This window comes from Anomaloglossus baeobatrachus, chromosome 2, assembly GCF_048569485.1.
Source record: "Anomaloglossus baeobatrachus isolate aAnoBae1 chromosome 2, aAnoBae1.hap1, whole genome shotgun sequence".
Classification (NCBI taxonomy): domain Eukaryota; kingdom Metazoa; phylum Chordata; class Amphibia; order Anura; family Aromobatidae; genus Anomaloglossus; species Anomaloglossus baeobatrachus.
This window is the reverse complement of record NC_134354.1, coordinates 530133061-530150638: the sequence shown is the minus strand read 5'-3', so window position 1 is coordinate 530150638 and position 17578 is coordinate 530133061. Positions and strand designations below refer to the sequence as shown.

General features: G+C 39.8%; 1 protein-coding gene across 1 annotated transcript in view; it reads left to right on the top strand.

Moving 5' to 3' along the window:
• Positions 1 to 17578, top strand: part of GABRB3 (gamma-aminobutyric acid type A receptor subunit beta3) — a 364589-nt gene that overhangs the window by 333409 nt on the left and 13602 nt on the right. The window contains exons 7-8 of the mRNA XM_075336609.1: positions 3898 to 4050; positions 13933 to 14177. Of these exons, the coding sequence (XP_075192724.1) occupies positions 3898 to 4050; positions 13933 to 14177 (398 nt within the window). The remainder of the gene's footprint in view (positions 1 to 3897; positions 4051 to 13932; positions 14178 to 17578) is intronic.

The following is a 17578-nucleotide window of genomic DNA, read 5'->3' as shown; positions in this document are numbered from 1 at the left end:
CAGCGAGATCGCTAATGAGGTCACTGCTGCGTCACAAAAAGCGTGACTCAGCAGCGATCTCGGCAGCGATCTCGCTGTGTGTGAAGCACCCCTTAGATGATAGAACACTGAAGGCTCAATAGACTAAGTAGATAATGTAATAGACTAGCTACTAACAATGCAATAATGATAATGAAATAATAAAGACACAATATTTCTATAAGCCTTCATGAATGGTGTCATAAGTAATTACAAGCTCCTCTGGATCTTGAAAATTAAAGCCAATCAGCAATTTTAAGCATCATAATCATTTTCAGCACCACCAAACACAATCACGGCTTTGTATATACATTGTCTTTTGACAGTGATCTGCTAATCTGAGTAGGGAACCTGGACAGACTACTGCTAAGGAGTCCCGTGGTCTGGGCAATATTAATCTCCTGGTCATAAAACATTTGTTGTAAAAAAACAACAGCACACAGCCTTATAAGTGACATATCCCTAAAATTATAGTTTTAACTCCTACATCAAGCTGTCCAAACCCAACATGAAAAGCACAAAATGAGCATGTACCCTATAATAAAGTAAATAAGTAAATCGTGTTAGTACATTTAAATAACATGGGGTACTTGGTTAACACTGTATGTTCAAAGGGCATAAAAGCCATCCCACTGTGACAATGCGTGCCCAATGAGGAAAGTCCTACTCTATCATTAAAACCTTACCTTGCATCAGTGACATCAGTGTAAAAAAAGACAGAAAAGGAAAAGGTCTGACCTGCTGCCTCCTATCCTGGGAAGCTACATAGAGATGCAATGCCTAGCTCAGAGGGAGAGAACACACATCCATTTGTACAGAGTACAAAGAACCACAAAAAAACTAAAGAATGAGCCAGAGTATAAGTTGGAATATGTGCAGTAGGAGAATGTTCACACTGTCTCCACTTCACAGACAAAACCCATGAGAAAAACAAAAAAGGAGCATATACCCAATACTAAAGTAAATTGTGGTAGTAAATTTAAATAACATAGGATGCTATGTAATGCTCAATAAACTTTGATTTTCAACAAATAACATAGCATACTTGTTTGATCAAAGAAGGTAAAAGCCATCTCACTGCAACAAGATGTGGTCAATCGGGACAGCCCTACTCTAATACAGTGGAACCTTGGTTTAAGAGTAACTTGGTTTGAGAGCGTTTTGAAAGACAAGCAAATCTTTTTAAAAATGTGTAACTTGGTTTAAGAGCAATGCTTTGCAAGAAGAGCAAATACTCACCGTGCACACTTATGGTTTTGTCCATTCCACCACGCTCTGACCCGCTGTATAGGTAACTTTCTGTACATATGTACTGTATTTTGTATACAGTATACCGTTGTACAGTACAGCATATACTATACAGCATGGCTATCAATTTGCATTTGTGGATACAGTATTGTACTTATTGATAACCAGTATAGCACATTGCTTGTATTATACCTCCTACACACCAACAATTTATTGTAAGCTAATGTGCAGTTTAATTTGTTTTTACGTTTTTTACTGTATAGTATTTTGTATTAGTGTCCTGTAATAATCTTAGATGAATACAGTACATTATTTTGTATTACTGTAATGTTTTTATAAATACAGCCAATATTTTTGGGTTGTGGAACGAATTGTCTGCGTCTCAATTATTTCCTATGAGAAAATTCACTTTGATATAAGAGTAATTTTGGTTTAAGATCTCACTCCCGAAACCAATTATGCTCATAATCCAAGGTGCCACTGTATTAAGATCTTACCTTGCGTTATTGACATCAATGTAAACAAAGGCAGAGAAGGAAAAGGTCTGACCTGCAGCCACGTGTCCGAGGAAGTTATATAGATGCAATGTCTAGCTCAGAGGGAGGACCAGAACCTGCTTACAGATTCCCTTTAAGGCTATGTGCGCACTTTGCGTTTTACCTGCTTTTTTGCTGCTTTTTCAACTGCAGCGTTTTAATGCCAAAATGGATGTGTTCTGCTTTTCAAGCATAGTCTATAGGAATTTGGGTTTCTTTTGCGCACTATGCTGTTCAAAATGCTGCCTTTTTGTGGCAGAAATTTGGGCAAAAACTCTGCTTTGCAGTTCAAAACGCAAATGGCAAAAACCATTGACATGTTGCTTCTTTAAAAAGCAGAGTTTTTGCCCAAATTTCTGCCACAAAAAGGCTGCAGTTTGAACTGCATAGTGCGGACAAGAAACCCAAATTCCCATAGACTTTGCTTGAAAAGCAGAACACATCCATTTTGGCATTAAAACGCTGCAGTTGAAAAAGCAGAAAAAAAGCAGGTAAAAAGCAAAGTGCGCACATAGCCTAAGAGAACCAATATGGCCTTAGTATGTGTCAATTTTGTTGTATCTAAAGGCAGAGGTTGAATATAAGGCCAGAGTCACACTTGCGAGTGCCTCGCGTGTAACTCGCGCGAGTCTCTCATTGAATCACCCAGCATGGACTCACACTCTCAGGACAGTAGCGTCTCAGCAGCATAGACATACATGCAACCGACCCGCTCCTGTCAGGAGAGTGCGAGTCTGTGCCGGATGATTCAATGAGAGACTTGCGTGAGTTACACGCGAGGCACTCGCAAGTGTGACTCCTCTGGCCTAATAATATCATTATCTGTGATCATTGCTGGGTTCATTTAGCCTTATATTAATGTGATCTCAGGAGTACAGAATTCCAGGACTCAATAAAACCAGTTAAAATAAGCTTTGCTAAAAAAAGAAAAATTGAGTTACAGTAATGTCTTGACAAATAAAAACTTAAAGTGACTCTCAAAGCTCCCTAAGTACAGTTTATTTTTCTCACAATATGCATGAAAATTACCTTCATCTTCACCGATGATTTAATAATCTGAGTTTACAATTATTCTGTCCTTGCAATAATATAAAGTAGCTCTCTTTGCACTCGCTGCCTGGTAATCCTGTGCTGTACTTGTGTTGATAAACAGCAGCTAATCAGAAGAGGCAGAGCTTTAAAAAGGATGGGAAAGGAGCAGCCAGAAACCAATAATAAGAAGGGGGTGTGTCTCAGACTACCACAGACTCCCTGTAAGAACTTTACCCCGGTTTTAGTCATAGATTACAGCTCTGTCTTAATGGATCTAAGATAAATAACAGCCAAGCATTAATATCTGTGGATTAGTAATTAATCATCTCATGTACGTACTGACTTATATATAATTTTTTACTTATGACTGAGCAGTTGCATTGACAATCTTTTATGAACAAAAAGCTGAGACCGTTCTGTCCATTCAGACTTTTCATTATATATTCCCACGGACTTTTATTGAAGTTGATGTATTTTTGAAGCATACTATAAATACACATTCAAAGAATATGTACGGGACGCAAGTCTTTTAAATAAAATTTTACATATAAATCCTTTGGTTTGTAGTTAAAACATTTTGTAACATTTTCAAATAATTTTTGAAATGAATATCCAGCATAGATTGCCAGCTGTCTGTAACAGTATTAGCACAGTGTTTATAAAACTGCTGTATAGTGTTAAAATACTCTTAAGTTGCTTCGAGGCTGACTAGTGGATTTTAGTCATGCTCCATGCACATTTTTCTGTGGGCAAATGTTTTTTAAATAAGAATCATCCCTTTAGAGAAATACAATATTTCCTTATGAGATGGCAATGGCAGGACTGTAATGAAATAGCATATGCACACATTTATCATTTCCCTAAGTGCTGTTAACTTGAAAAATGCTGGAAGATTAGTTAGGATGACAGGCATTCTATGTAGAAAACTAATTCATAGTCTTGTCCCGGATACTTGTTCACAGATATAATTTAAATGCACATTTGTACACAACGCTTTCTGATTTCTCATATTTCAGCATGAACACCACGCTTACTAAAGCCTCATTTTTCTTCTTCTTTTCAGGGTCCTATCCCAGACTTTCCCTGAGCTTCAAGTTAAAAAGAAATATTGGATACTTTATACTTCAGACCTACATGCCATCCATTTTGATTACTATATTGTCCTGGGTATCTTTTTGGATCAACTATGATGCATCAGCAGCAAGAGTTGCCCTTGGTATGATAACATTATGAATAAAAGCATTTTGTGTTCTTGAGCTTAAACATAGTCCATGAACTTCAAGGTGATTTTAAATTAAAGTAATAAATGTTATACACTGTTTAAATCTGACAAGAAGTTTCATAAAAAAAGTGCATACAAAATAATAGTAAATTATGGTATGGTATGGATATTGGCTATGTTGTATTATACAATATACATTGTGACAATAGAATCTCGATTGTCCAACAGCTATCTCTTATGATTCTCCCATAAATATCTGGAGCAGAGAATACTTGTGTTGTAAATATGAAGAAGGGAAGTAAGTTGGTCCTTGACAGAGATGAGCAAACCTGAGGTTCCGTTTTTGAACCGAACATCAAATTTAAAAATCAAGGTTGGGGGTTCGGATGCTTTATGTGCAAACAAAACTCTCGCGAAAAAAGCTGTGTTAAGGTTCGATTGACGCTCAGCCCTGTGCAAGATGCTTGCAGTGTTTGAACGGCGCACACTGTGGGAAACAACAGCGTGATCACATGTAGTGTGCAACAAAAAAGTTTGAAGAAACCCGCCCACTCTCCCTCTGAAGTGATCTGCTTATGGCTGGCTGTATGTGGGAGACTCAAACTGCCAATCAGTGACTTGATCCACTGTTCGGATCTAGCTCAAGCCTGCGGAGATAAGCTAGTTTGCTGCTGGTGAACCGAGCCTCGACTCCAGTGGCTGCAGATTCTCTTCCCAAAAACAAAGATTGTCAGTTCACATCCATCCTTCTGAATCTTTTTTTTTCCCAGACATTTGCTAACAGCATAGAATGGGGAGGTCATCATGTCCAGTCAATAAGATCTATCAGGCTAGAAGATCATGTGAGGAATATACACGGCATCATTTACATAAGAGTTATCATGTTTACCTATTAAGACTAAATATTAAACATACGAGAATATTGAAAAATTAATATATGCCCAAAATGTATTAAGAACTTTTATAATTTAGTCCTTTCTAACCTTAAAATGTATGTGGAGTTTTTTAGAACTTGTATGAAAGAATTGTATGACAAAAGTGGAAATGTTTCCCCAAGCAACTAAATATGCTATTACTTTAAATTTTCGAGGGTCTTTTGAAAATGAGAGCTAAATGGTGGTTGCTTGCTATGAGCATCAGTTAGAGATGATGAAATGTTTTATAATTCAAATTTGCCAGCTTTGTCAAGTTTTTCCCCAAAAATCGATTCGCAGAGAATTGATTCTCCACAAATTGCATGTAATACAAGCCTTTAATTACCCACAAAAGTTATCTAAAAATCTGTGGTCTCTTGGAACTGTATTGATCCCCTTTCAAGCAATGCAATGAAAAACATAGCTGTAGAAATGTCAAAGTGACCTCCACATATCTTGCTATGGATAAAAGGATGGAAGCCGGTTTGTAACCAGCAGTTTCTTTTCATACATCAGTTTCAGGACTTGTTGCATGGCCGGTTTGCTTCCCTGCTGAGCCAAATAATGGTTGGTCTCTGTCCAACTGCTGATGGCGCTCTTATCTTTGCTTTTCTTTCCTTTGCTGCTAATAATGTGTTTCTCCCTTTCCTAGTTTGACTCTGTCTTACCACAGCTTTGGTGGGGCTATTTACACTGACGAATAAAAGGGTAACCATGTTTTGAACATTTGACTTTCAGGCTCCATATCTCGCCATCCACTACATTTTCGAAAATGAGACTAATATCATCTTCTAGACAATCATCTTGACCATTTCATACATACATTTGATGTGCAACTATTTAGCATATGATTAGTAGAGATGAGTAATCTTGATCGGAAAATTACAAAATCGTATGATGCTTGGCTGGATCAGGTTGGGATCGGAAAACCAACATTTGACCATAAAGTCGGAAATGTTTGTTTTGGATCGGTACATTTTCAGTTTGCAGAAACCATCCTCTTCTGGCCCCATCAAAGCGATGTCAAATATTGGCAAAGAAAATTAAAAAGAAGCCAAGTGGTTAAAGCAGGACATACTTACTGCGTCTCCCCATGGCTGCCACGCTACTTCCAAGGCCGCTAATTATCTTTTATATATATTCACTATATTCACTGCTTTCCCCACCCACCGGCGTCTCTGATTGGCTGCAGTCAGACCGCACCCCCACCCTCTCTGACAACATTATTCTGGTGTAAAATAAATAAATAAATTTAAAAAATGCTGTGTGGTTCCCCTAAATATTGATACAGATAAAGCCCACGGCTACAGGCTGCAGCCCTCAGCCATGAGCTTATCTTGGCTGTGTATCAAAATAGGAGAAACCGCATGCAGCTTTTTTTTAATTAGGTAAAGAAATAGTTTAAAAAAAAACGGCGTACGGTCACCACAATTTTGATACTCAGCCAAACAAAAAACCCAACAGCTGGGGACTGGTATTCTCAGGCTAGAGAGACCTATAGTTATTGCCACCCTTCAGCCTAAAAAAAAGCAGCCTGCAGTCACCCAGGAATGCTGCATCCATTAGCTGTGACAATCCCAGAACTTTACCCAGCTTTTCCCAATTGCCCTGGTGTGGTGGGAATCAGAGTAATAAAGGGTTAATGGCAGCCCACAGCTGCCATTAAGTCATACGATTAGTAATGGGAGGCGTCTATTAGACTCCCCATTACTAATCTGTAAATGAAAAAAAGTTTTACAAACACTGAAAAAATCCTTTGTTTGAAATGAAATACAAAAATACACCCTCTCTCAGCACTTTATTAACCCCCAAAACACCCAGGTCAGACATAGTCCACACAAGAACCCACACCAATCCTGGCTCTGCTACATCTGAAGTGACAGCGTGCGGCTATAGAACATGACCGCACGTTGTAACTTCCAGGCAGAGAATGAGCCATGCAATGAGCAGTGATGTCACTCAGGTTATTTGCGGTCACAACTGGAGGTTCCCACAGCCCTCCACCTGTGACCGCATGTAACTTGACCTCAGGGGACCTCAGTGAACTCAGTGATCTCAACTCAGTGAAGTCACTGAATTCAGAGACCTGCATCTCCTGGCAGAAAACCACATTTTTTTGCCAAGAGATGCAGATTTGGTGCTGAAATTTTTACACCATATTTCAGCACCCAATCTACACCTCTTGGCAAAAAATTGCATCAATGCTGCATCATAATGTATGCGGTTTTGATGCAAGTGTTGGCTAGAAGGTGTAAATTGGTTGCAGGAATCTGGCGTAAAAATGTCAGCACCAAATCTGCATCAATTGGTAAAAGAAATGCACAAAAACTATTTTGATACCGTTTCAGTACAGTTTTCGGCCAGTAGATGCAAATTTGGTGGTGAAATGTCTGCACTAGACATTGAAGAAAAAGCTGTATACATACCCAAGTGAGTTGAACAGTATGCAGCAACATTGGGAATGTGTTCAAGAGACATGAATAGTGATGGGCGTACCTGCAGATATTCGGGATTGGCTGTTCCAACCAGATTTAAAAAAACAAACAAAAAAAAAACAAACAGTTTGGGACCAGAATTAATCCTGGATATATGCCTAGATGTCGGTCACCATATAAATCTATGGGGACACAAATTTTGTTATTTAAAATGGTTGTAGTAAGGGCTATGGTGTTTTGAACTGGCACGTTATACTTACCGAGTCTCCCATGTGGCAGTAACACTACTTCCGGGCCCACTCATTACGGTCATACATATTCAGTGCTTCCCCCGCCCACTGGCATTCTCAGTGTCTCTTATTGGTTGCAGTAAGATCTCACCACTGCACCAGGGCATACAGGATGAGCTGGTTAAAGTGTCGGGATTGTCGTATCTAATGGACGTGACAATTGTGGGTGGCTGCAGGCTCCTATTTTTAGGCTGGGTCATCCCAGCCTGAGAATACCAGCCCCCAGCTGTTGGGCTTTATCATGGCTAGGTATCAAAATTGGAGGGACTACACACAATTTTTTTTAATTATTTATTTAAATAATTAAAAAAAATAGCTGCATGGGGTCCCTCTTATTTTGATACACAGACAAGATAAGCACACAGCTAGGGGCTGTAGCCTGTAGCCAAATCCTTTATCTGTGCTGGGTTTCATATTATGGGAGACCCTACACTAATTTTTTTATTTTTACAGCACTATAGACAAGAAGACAGCGTGTCTGATTCCAAGCAATCAGACACTCTGTCACACAGGGTGGGGGCATTATCTGACTTTAAGCAATCACAGTCCCTGTAACTGCTGGTGGGTGGGGGAAGCAGTGAACATGTGTGAGGGTAATGAGCGGCCAGGAGACTCGGTAAGTATAACACTCCTGCCTTATTCCCTATTTTCTTTCTTTTTCCTTTTTTTTTTAAATTATCTGGATAGCTGGATCCAGGTAGTTACATGGCGTTCCTTGAGAATTCCATATCCAGGATCGGTGCATGGATACTATGTATCCGGCACAGATCCTGAATTTTATAGTCTGGGTTCACCCATTACTAGACATCAGAGGAGTTTTCTGTCAAGACATGCTTGAATCTTATTGACAGCATGCCCAAAAGGATTCAGGTAGTTTTGAAAGCCAAGGTAGATTTACAAATTACCAGCTAAAAAATACAAATTTACATTTAGATGTTTAGGCGCAAAACCGAAACATTGCGGTGATATTACGAAAAACTGCGTAACTGATCATATGCTAAATAATTTTCAAATTTATGTATGAGATGACCAAGATTGTCTAGTGAATGTAGTTTCACATTCAAAGCTGTAGTTGATGATGAGATACAAAGCCTGAAAATGTAATGCTCAAAATATTGTTACTCTTTTGCTCGTCAGTGTATACCAACTCTGCACCAGTCTTCTTCACTGGTTATATTTTTAGGTAGATTACAGCTTAGGAGTTCCAGCACTGCAACTAAGGGATTTTACATGCTGGGCAGAGACCAGTTGTGTTACTGTCCTGTGACTGCTCATTTACCTTCCCAACACCTTTCCTCTGTCCTCAGTTAGATTGGTGTGAGTTTTCCCTTGCTTTCATTTAATATTCCTGTTTTCCCCCATTGTGCACATGCTTTAAGTTTCCTCACTTTGGTACCCATTGCAATAAAAAAGGAAGAAGAGCAAAAGTATTGTGGCCCATATGATTGTCAAATTGATCTAGAAAGAAACAGATATGCAAAAGGTTTCACAAATAATTCATAAAGCGTGAAATAAGTATTTAACATTTCACCAACTTTCTAATTAAATATATTCCTAAAAGTGCATGCATTTCTCGCCAGATATCGGAAACAACACATCCAATCCACAGAGGAAAAGAAATCAAGACAAAGATGGCCATAAATTAAGTTATGTGTAATAATTAAAAATGACACGGGGAAAAAGTATTCAACACCTGAAGAAAGAAAGATGCAAAAAAACATGGAAAGTCATGACACCAGCTGAAATTTATTAATGAGAAAGCAATCCTGCCACTTAGTGAAAAATAATATCAGCTGGTGTTATCACGACAGAGAGAGGTCTCCCCTATGTTAGGAGTTAAAAGGTTGCAGCACATGGCTACATGTATGCCTGCACTGGTATGATTTGCTTTGCCTTCCAGTTAGCTGAGCTTTCCTTGTGCTGGTGCTGCTAGGTTTAAGCAGTTCTTTTTGTCTTTCTTGGTTTGCCATCTTAAGTTGTCTCAGCTGCTCTGATTTCTCTTCTCTCCTCTGGCATAAGAACTTACTACTTTGCCGAGGTAGTTGTGAGTGATAGCTTGCTCTTCCATGATCCTGGCATGGAGGTTTGCGCTGTGGAAATAGAAATCATTTTGGACTTAATCCTGGAGATAGCTGCTTGGAAGTTTGTTTGGTGTTTTTCTATTCATTATCTCCTTTTTTATTTATTTCCCTTTCCATCCCTTTTTTTTACACACCTATTGTTTGGGATGCATGTTAACTGAATGCAGTTTATTTTCCCCTTGTCTGTCGTTTTCCCTTTGTGTTGTTATTATTATAGAGCAGGACTAATGTTGCTGCTGCCCTGCTTACTAGACAGGGTCGTGATTAGGGTAAGACAGCCATAAGCACGCTATAACCGCACAAGGGTAAAATAACTCTTCTAGGGATGTCAGGAAGCTTAGGGTTGCTGAGGGTAAGTGACAGAGGTTACCCTTTCTGTGGTTCACACTCCATCTTTCTTCCTGTGTGGTGTTCAGAGGTTCTAGTTAGGCACTTAGTTATACCACTTTGCAGAGGGGTTACACCAATCTATTAGCATGACACTTATTACCAAGGTGCCATACAAGAAACACCTTATGATGGGTAAAACCAGTGAGCTGTCTCAAGACCCTCACCAATTTATTGTTGCAAAATATACTGATAACATTGATTACAGAAGAATTTGTAAACTACTATAGCTTCCAGTGAGCATTGTTGGAGAGTTAATCCAGAAGTGGAAAGAACATCATTTAATTTTCTATCTTCAGCACTTCAGAAGTTGAACTCTGCTGTAGTTGTCTGTAGTTGTCCAATATTTTAGCCCTTTCTCTCCATATCTTTAATGCTGAGTTGTGCACTGTGAGGTTTTCTTCCTAAGCTGTAAACGTCTAAAATTGCTGCTGCTTTTCCTGCCTAAGCTTTAATAGTGGCTATAATAGTCCCTCCTGAGTGGCTGCACTATACCATGCGAATATTCCCTGCTGATTGGCTGCACAATACCATGTGATGTGATAGCTGCAAGGCATTATGGGGAAACCCACCCAGCTGTGTCAAGGGTCATATGAGCTCTCTTTGGCTGATGCAATCTTACGCAATGTGTAAAATGATTCAGGGTGTTTTTAAGCAATTTGAACACATCAAATCACAAATTGTCTCGAATTTGCCAAGGCCTGCAAATATCTTGAAATTCAACTAAAAATCAGTTTGTAAATATTCGCCCATCTCTAATAACTGCTTTACTTTTTGCTTAAATCAGTATTGATAAATCTAACCCTATAATCTTACCATCATCAAGTAGTCTCATGTTACCATCTCAAAACTCATAACAGCTTTTTAATATAGCCTAGAAAGTGATAACACATAATGACTTAATAGCAGAAGTCAATTTCATCTGTAACTCATACTTGCCAACTCTTCCAGACATCTAGGAGGCTCTTGGAAAAAGTGTTTTGCTTTCTGAATTGTTGGCAAATTTCCCAGACACTACAGAATGATTCTGGAACTTCTGGAAAAGCAGAACTTCCCAATGTTTTCTATGCATATCTGCCAAAGGCTGGCATCCATGATAGTAATGAAGCATGTACAGGACATAGTTCAAGCTTACCAAAAGGGAGTTGAGGGTACGCAAATAAAAATATTCACTCTACAGTCTCCTATCTACTGGAACACAAGTGTTGAAGAGTCAGCAGGTACGCTATAACAATAGGCTATATAGAAAAGAGGTGTTACTCCTGTGTGCAAGTGTGGGGCACTAGTGCTTATCTACACCTCAATCTGTTCTGTATTCCGGTTATCATAGAACCATAAAATGGTGGAGTTGGAAAGAACCTCCAAGGTCATCGAGTCCATCCCCCTACTCAATGCAGGATTTACTATCATGAACATATGAAGATTGATAACTAGAGAGATTCAGGATTTGTGAAACACAAAGCAATTTGAGGTTATGTTATATTTGTAATTATGTCATAAAGGTATAGTGAAAACAGAAATGTGGATTGTAGTATAAGATGCATAACAATTTTATATTCTAAGGGTGGCTTTACACACTGCGACATCGCTAGCCGATAGCACCCGCCCCTATCGTTATGCCGAACATTATCTCTACGGCAGCGTCAAACGTACTTACCTGCTCGGTGACGTCGCTGTGACCGGTGAACCGCCTCCTTTCTAAGGGGGCGGTTCGTTCGGCGTCACAGCGACGTCACTAAGCGGCCGCCCAATCAAAGCGGAGGGGCGGAAATGAATGGGACGAACATCCCGCCCACCTTCTTCTTTCCTCATTGCTGGTGTGTGGCAGGTAAGGAGAGGTTCCTCGTTCCTGCGGTGTCACACGTAGCGATGTGTGCTGCCGCAGGGACGAGGATCAACTTCGCCCAAGCGACAGCAGCGATAATTGGGAGAGGACCCCCATGTCAACGAGAAGCGATTTTGGACGTTTTTGCAACGATCCAAAATCGCTCCTAGGAGTCACACACAACGAGATTGCTACAGCGGCTGGATGTGCGTCACAAAATCCATGACCCCAACGAGATTGCTGTAGCGATCTCGTAGCGTATAAAGCCCGCTTAAGCCAAGTATGATATATACAAGTACTGTACTATTTATATATATTGTTCTAGATGTTCAAAGACGTTTGTCTTTAATTAGTTAGTCTATTGTACCATTTCAATAATTTATGCATTATATACCAGTTCATTTTAACCTTTAGTTAACACTGATATATTTAATACTTATAGATAAGTCTGGTAATTTCCTACAGAACCACATTTCTGCAGCAGTAATATTAGAAATTCAGTTTTCTAACTGCTGATTGAACTGAATTAGAACTTCCCAACATGTGACTGATTAGAAAACAGCGCAATAAAAGCTAACAAATTCCAGTGCCATGCAAAATGGTTTACATTTTCAGTGACAGTTTTACAATGGAAGTAACAATACAATAAACAATATCAACATTGACTAAATGCAATTCTATTTTGTCCGAATGTCAACAGTCCCTTCCGGTAGTGTTTGTCATTTTACTGCCTCACGTGAATAAGTGACTGTTTGCATTTCAGATCTGTGCTTCAAATATTTTTATGAAAGTTCATAAATTTTGAGCTTATAATTTGCAATATTTACTATGTAATACAGGTTTCAATCTGTGTAATCCAGATCAGTATAGGGTAGATACAACATTGCCTACAGCAGTGATAAAGTAGAAAGAAAACGACATATAAACTGTGTAACCGCCATGCTTTATTTTATTGCTTGCCTTGACAAATAACAGCAGTACAGAATGTATTTTGAAGTCAAAATATTGTACTTCCAAAGACATTTTACACTTAAAGAAAGATCAATGTCTAACAAGTTACTGAATGTACTAGTGACCAAGAAATGTTTCGTTCGTAGGCCTTGCCTGTTGGCGTTTTTGTATGCTTCTTTGAAGCTATGAATCAAGTGAAGAAAATAGACTGAAGAATGTCCTATTTGAGTATAAAAATAGAGTTCCAATGCTGGTCAATAGCTGATTTGTCAGAAGTAAGATGATTTTCACAAAGATTCTCAGCCAATTCTTCACCAGTGTCACGGGCATACAATACTAGCGTCACGGGCATACAAAACTTATGTCACGGTCATACGAAACATAGCCATGTGACTGTTCTGCATTCTTTGGAGAGAGTGGTGCCAAGGCAGAATAGATCATATCTGGTTTGTTTTTAAGCACAAAGAACCTAAACTAGACTCCCCTCATTGGATGGACTTCCCTGGTGTTTTGCATATCTCATAAATGTTTGCTCCTGCACCAACTCTTTTTGGCATAAAAAATTTACCTTGTACATTGTGTGTATATGGCCTTAAATAAATTCTACGTTAACTACTAGTAACTGTGTTTATTGGATGATGGCTGCTCATCATACATAAAAGATCTCCTTCACGTATTTTTGGTTTAGCATAATTTGTTGACTTAAAATATACTATTGACGTAAAATATACTACTGTTTCCAGTGTTTTTATTGTGGTTTTAATAGCATTTTTGGTCATCATTTAAGTCTATTGTATAATTTCAATTAAAAAAAACATACTCATCGCATATTGTGTTGCAAAAGAAATTTCACTAACCCAAAAATATTCCTGGTATACATGGACATGGTGATCCATTAGTATAGAGTCTTATTTTTTATTTGATTTCTATTATTTTTCTTAATAAATTTAGCTATGTTAATATCTATATTAAATCTTTTTTTTTATTTTTCAGGTATTACAACTGTACTGACTATGACAACCATAAACACTCATCTCCGAGAGACATTACCAAAAATCCCATATGTTAAAGCCATTGACATGTATTTGATGGGATGCTTTGTATTTGTATTTTTGGCCTTGCTTGAGTATGCCTTTGTCAACTACATCTTTTTTGGAAGAGGCCCACAAATGCAAAAGAAGCTGGCAGAGAAGACTGCTAAGGCAAATAACGATCGCTCCAAATTCGAAAGTAACAGGGTAAAACTCTTTTTACTGTATTTGTATCAAATTGCATACATTTATGAGAATGTAATTGGTAATTGATACAGAGCCCTGAAAACAATATCTAATGCAATGATTAACGTGAACCTGTCAAGTATAATACGCATCCAGAACCATGAGCAGTTCTGGGTGCATAATTCTACTCCCTCTCTAACTGTCCCTGTATCTAGTAGCATACATAAAGAGATCTTTAGAAATAATATTTCTAAAGATCTTTTTTGATATGCTAATGAGCGCAGGGACTAGTCGCAAAAGTGTTAGTTCCTGCGCTCATTCCACCCTCTTAGCATGTTAGCATGCCCACAGGGACGTGCTAGCATGCTATACAATGCCCACTGCCCTGCGTCATCATCGACAGTGACGCGCGTACCTGTGTCCGTCGCACCACCTCAGAACACCGGCCTTAAGGTCACCGCACTTCCGGTCATGCGCACTATGAAGCCGGATGTAAGCGTGACGCCCTGGAGAATTCAGGTAGTCACAAATAGGCCCCTGCATAATACCTTCCCACACTTAGGAGACATTCAGCCAACCATTAAACCCTAGTCACCCCCTTAGGGACAGATAGACACACCAGTGGGCGTGGCCAGGTGGTTGGTGCACGCCCACCCAGGGGTTTAGACAGCCCAGGGCGGGAGAAACAGTCAGTCTAAGACAGTTCAGTTTTAGAGTTCAAGGAGAGCGGAGGTCAGGCCTGTGTGTCAGGCCTGAAGTAAACTGACCGGTACCAGGGTAGGAGCCCTGGTGCCTTGGCTAGGAGGCAAACGGTGGTCTCCATCAGCAGGAGAAGGGAAGACGGCTCGGTGGAACCGAGGTGGACTGGGAAAGGGTTGTAGCCCGCCAGTACCGACACGGGGAACCGACCCGGAAACCGTAGCACAAAGGGGGGTACTCGGACCCAGAAGCCAGAATCGACTGGAGCTGGTTAATTAACCGATTTAGGCCATGACTAGAGGTTCTGTCCCACCCAAAGTCCCTCATGGAAGACAACAGCCCACCGATAGGGATAAGAGGTCACTGCCAGGGCCCATAGATCCCACGGGCCAGCATCTGCGAGCACGGCTCCTTAGGTCACATCCAGCTGGGAACAGACTCCTACGTTTCACACTAGGACGTCATTACCACCTTGGTTTACTATAGACTTGTGTGTTATTTACCAACAGTGAGTACACCAACACCCCTTGCGGTCGTCATTCCCCCTGCATCTAAGCCATTGGGTCCCAGGACCACCATCCCTGCCCACGGAGGGGTTAACAGCTTACTGCAAAACATCTCCCCCGGGTGTCCCGCAACAGCAGCGGTGGTGTCCCACTTCACCACACTCAGTGGGTGGCGTCACGAACTTACAACGTACATATATGTCCATCCCCCTTTTCACTCGGCGTGTCCACGAGGTCCCCAGGTCCGGAGACCTTCGAGCCACCACCCCTGGAGGTCCGGACTCAAGCAGCGCTGGCTGGTGGCATAGGGCGGCACATACGCTCCCAAGCTTCTGAGAGGTCTAGTGCGCATGACCAGAAGTGCCGGGGACTTCTGATCATGTGCACTGACCCAAAGCCCAGCAGTCTGAGACTGTGCAACAGACACAGGTACACACGTCACTTCCGATTATGACGCTGGGCAATGGGCATTGAGTAGCTTATTAGCAGTCCCCTGTGGGCGTGCTAGCATGCTAAGAGGGCAGAATGAGCGCATGAACTGACACCCTTGCAACTAGTCCTTGTGCTCATTAACATATCATAAAAGATCTTTAGAAAATCTTTTTCTAAAGATCCCTTTATCTATGCTACTAGATACAGGGACAGTTAAGCAGGGATTAGCAATATGCACCCAAAACTGCCCGTGGTTCCTGGTCCATATTGCAGCTGACAGGTTCACTTTAAGGGATAACTAACTGCCCTTTTAGATACCCTTTGACCTAAATGTGATCTCTTTTGCTCTTTTTTCATTTCCCCTAGGCTCCATTGTGTCAGATGTCTTTTGCTTTTATATCAAGAATGGTGTACAGTGTTATTTTTTTCAGTGTTGGATAAACACAGAGACTCAGATAAAACTGAAGGACTAATTAGAAGTCAATGGGATCTGTCAACATCCATCATAGTTGTCATTGTTCCATCAATAACCAAAGCCATGACACTCTGGGGAGTCTTTAGAGTAGGCAGTCTGCAAGTAAAGCATATCTTTCTGTCACACAGTACTAATGTAATGTAAGCCACCATTTATACTCCTGCACTCTTTATGAACAAGAGCGAAATACAATCTAATTCAGTCTCAGATCTGGAAAGGTAAACATGTGCAATCTCTTTCGATGCACTTTTAAAATAAACATGTCCCATAATAAATCTTAACACATACATTTTGCAGCAGTAAACAAAATCACCACTTCAGTGAAATTTCAATTTAGGCAATACAGTCAATGCTCTCATGCAGTTCGCCATGTGTGCCTGGTTCCATCATTTAATAATAATATAGTTGAAACATTTATTTAATCAGTTCCGGTCTGATAAGAAGCAGAAATAGTGTATACTTTACGCCTGGCATATTCAGGTCTGACAATTTTGTCAGCATTGTAAACTCAGCAGCTAAACACAGGATCTGAATGGCATGCTCAGTGAACAGAAATAAACGGTGAATAATAATTATGTGTGCCTGTCTGATCATCATGGTTTCCACCAAATAGCTCAAAAAAGCAATAAGTATGGTACACAGATATATACATCTATATATTAAATTTGTTACAGAAATAAACACATCCATTTGTTCAGCAATGTTAAGGGACACTTCTAGTGTTTAAATTCTGAAATTTAATAAATTAATATAATTGCCATTAAACTAAATTTTTCATGTTACATTATATGTGTATATTATTGGCCACTGAGAAGAATACCGATAAACAGAATAATCAAATCTTTTGACCAGTCCACTCCTAACCTTTTGATCTTGGAGGAACACATGAAAAAAACCTGTAACTTCTTAATAGATTCCATAAAAAACAAAGATATTAGTATTGTAAGATTAAGACAGAACATACTTCTATATCAGGGGTAGGCATTTCATTGTCCCAAGGGGCCACATTAGAGACCGTAACTGTTGTGGAGGGATGAACTTAATTGTGATCATTATTATTATTTCATATCAATTTTTATTGCGTAATTTGAAGAAGAATTAAGTGGTGTCTCACTTCTAGTGATGGGCGATCCCCTGACTCAAAGATCGGGATCGAGATAACATGATCTTGCATCCGATCACCGATCTTGGACTTTACAGTTACGGGATGGGGCGGGGGGCTGTAAAATAATTTCTCTGTGTTGTGTTTGTCTTTTACTGTTTACTAGAAATTCATGGTGGCCATGTCAAATTTGGCGTGACACCATGAA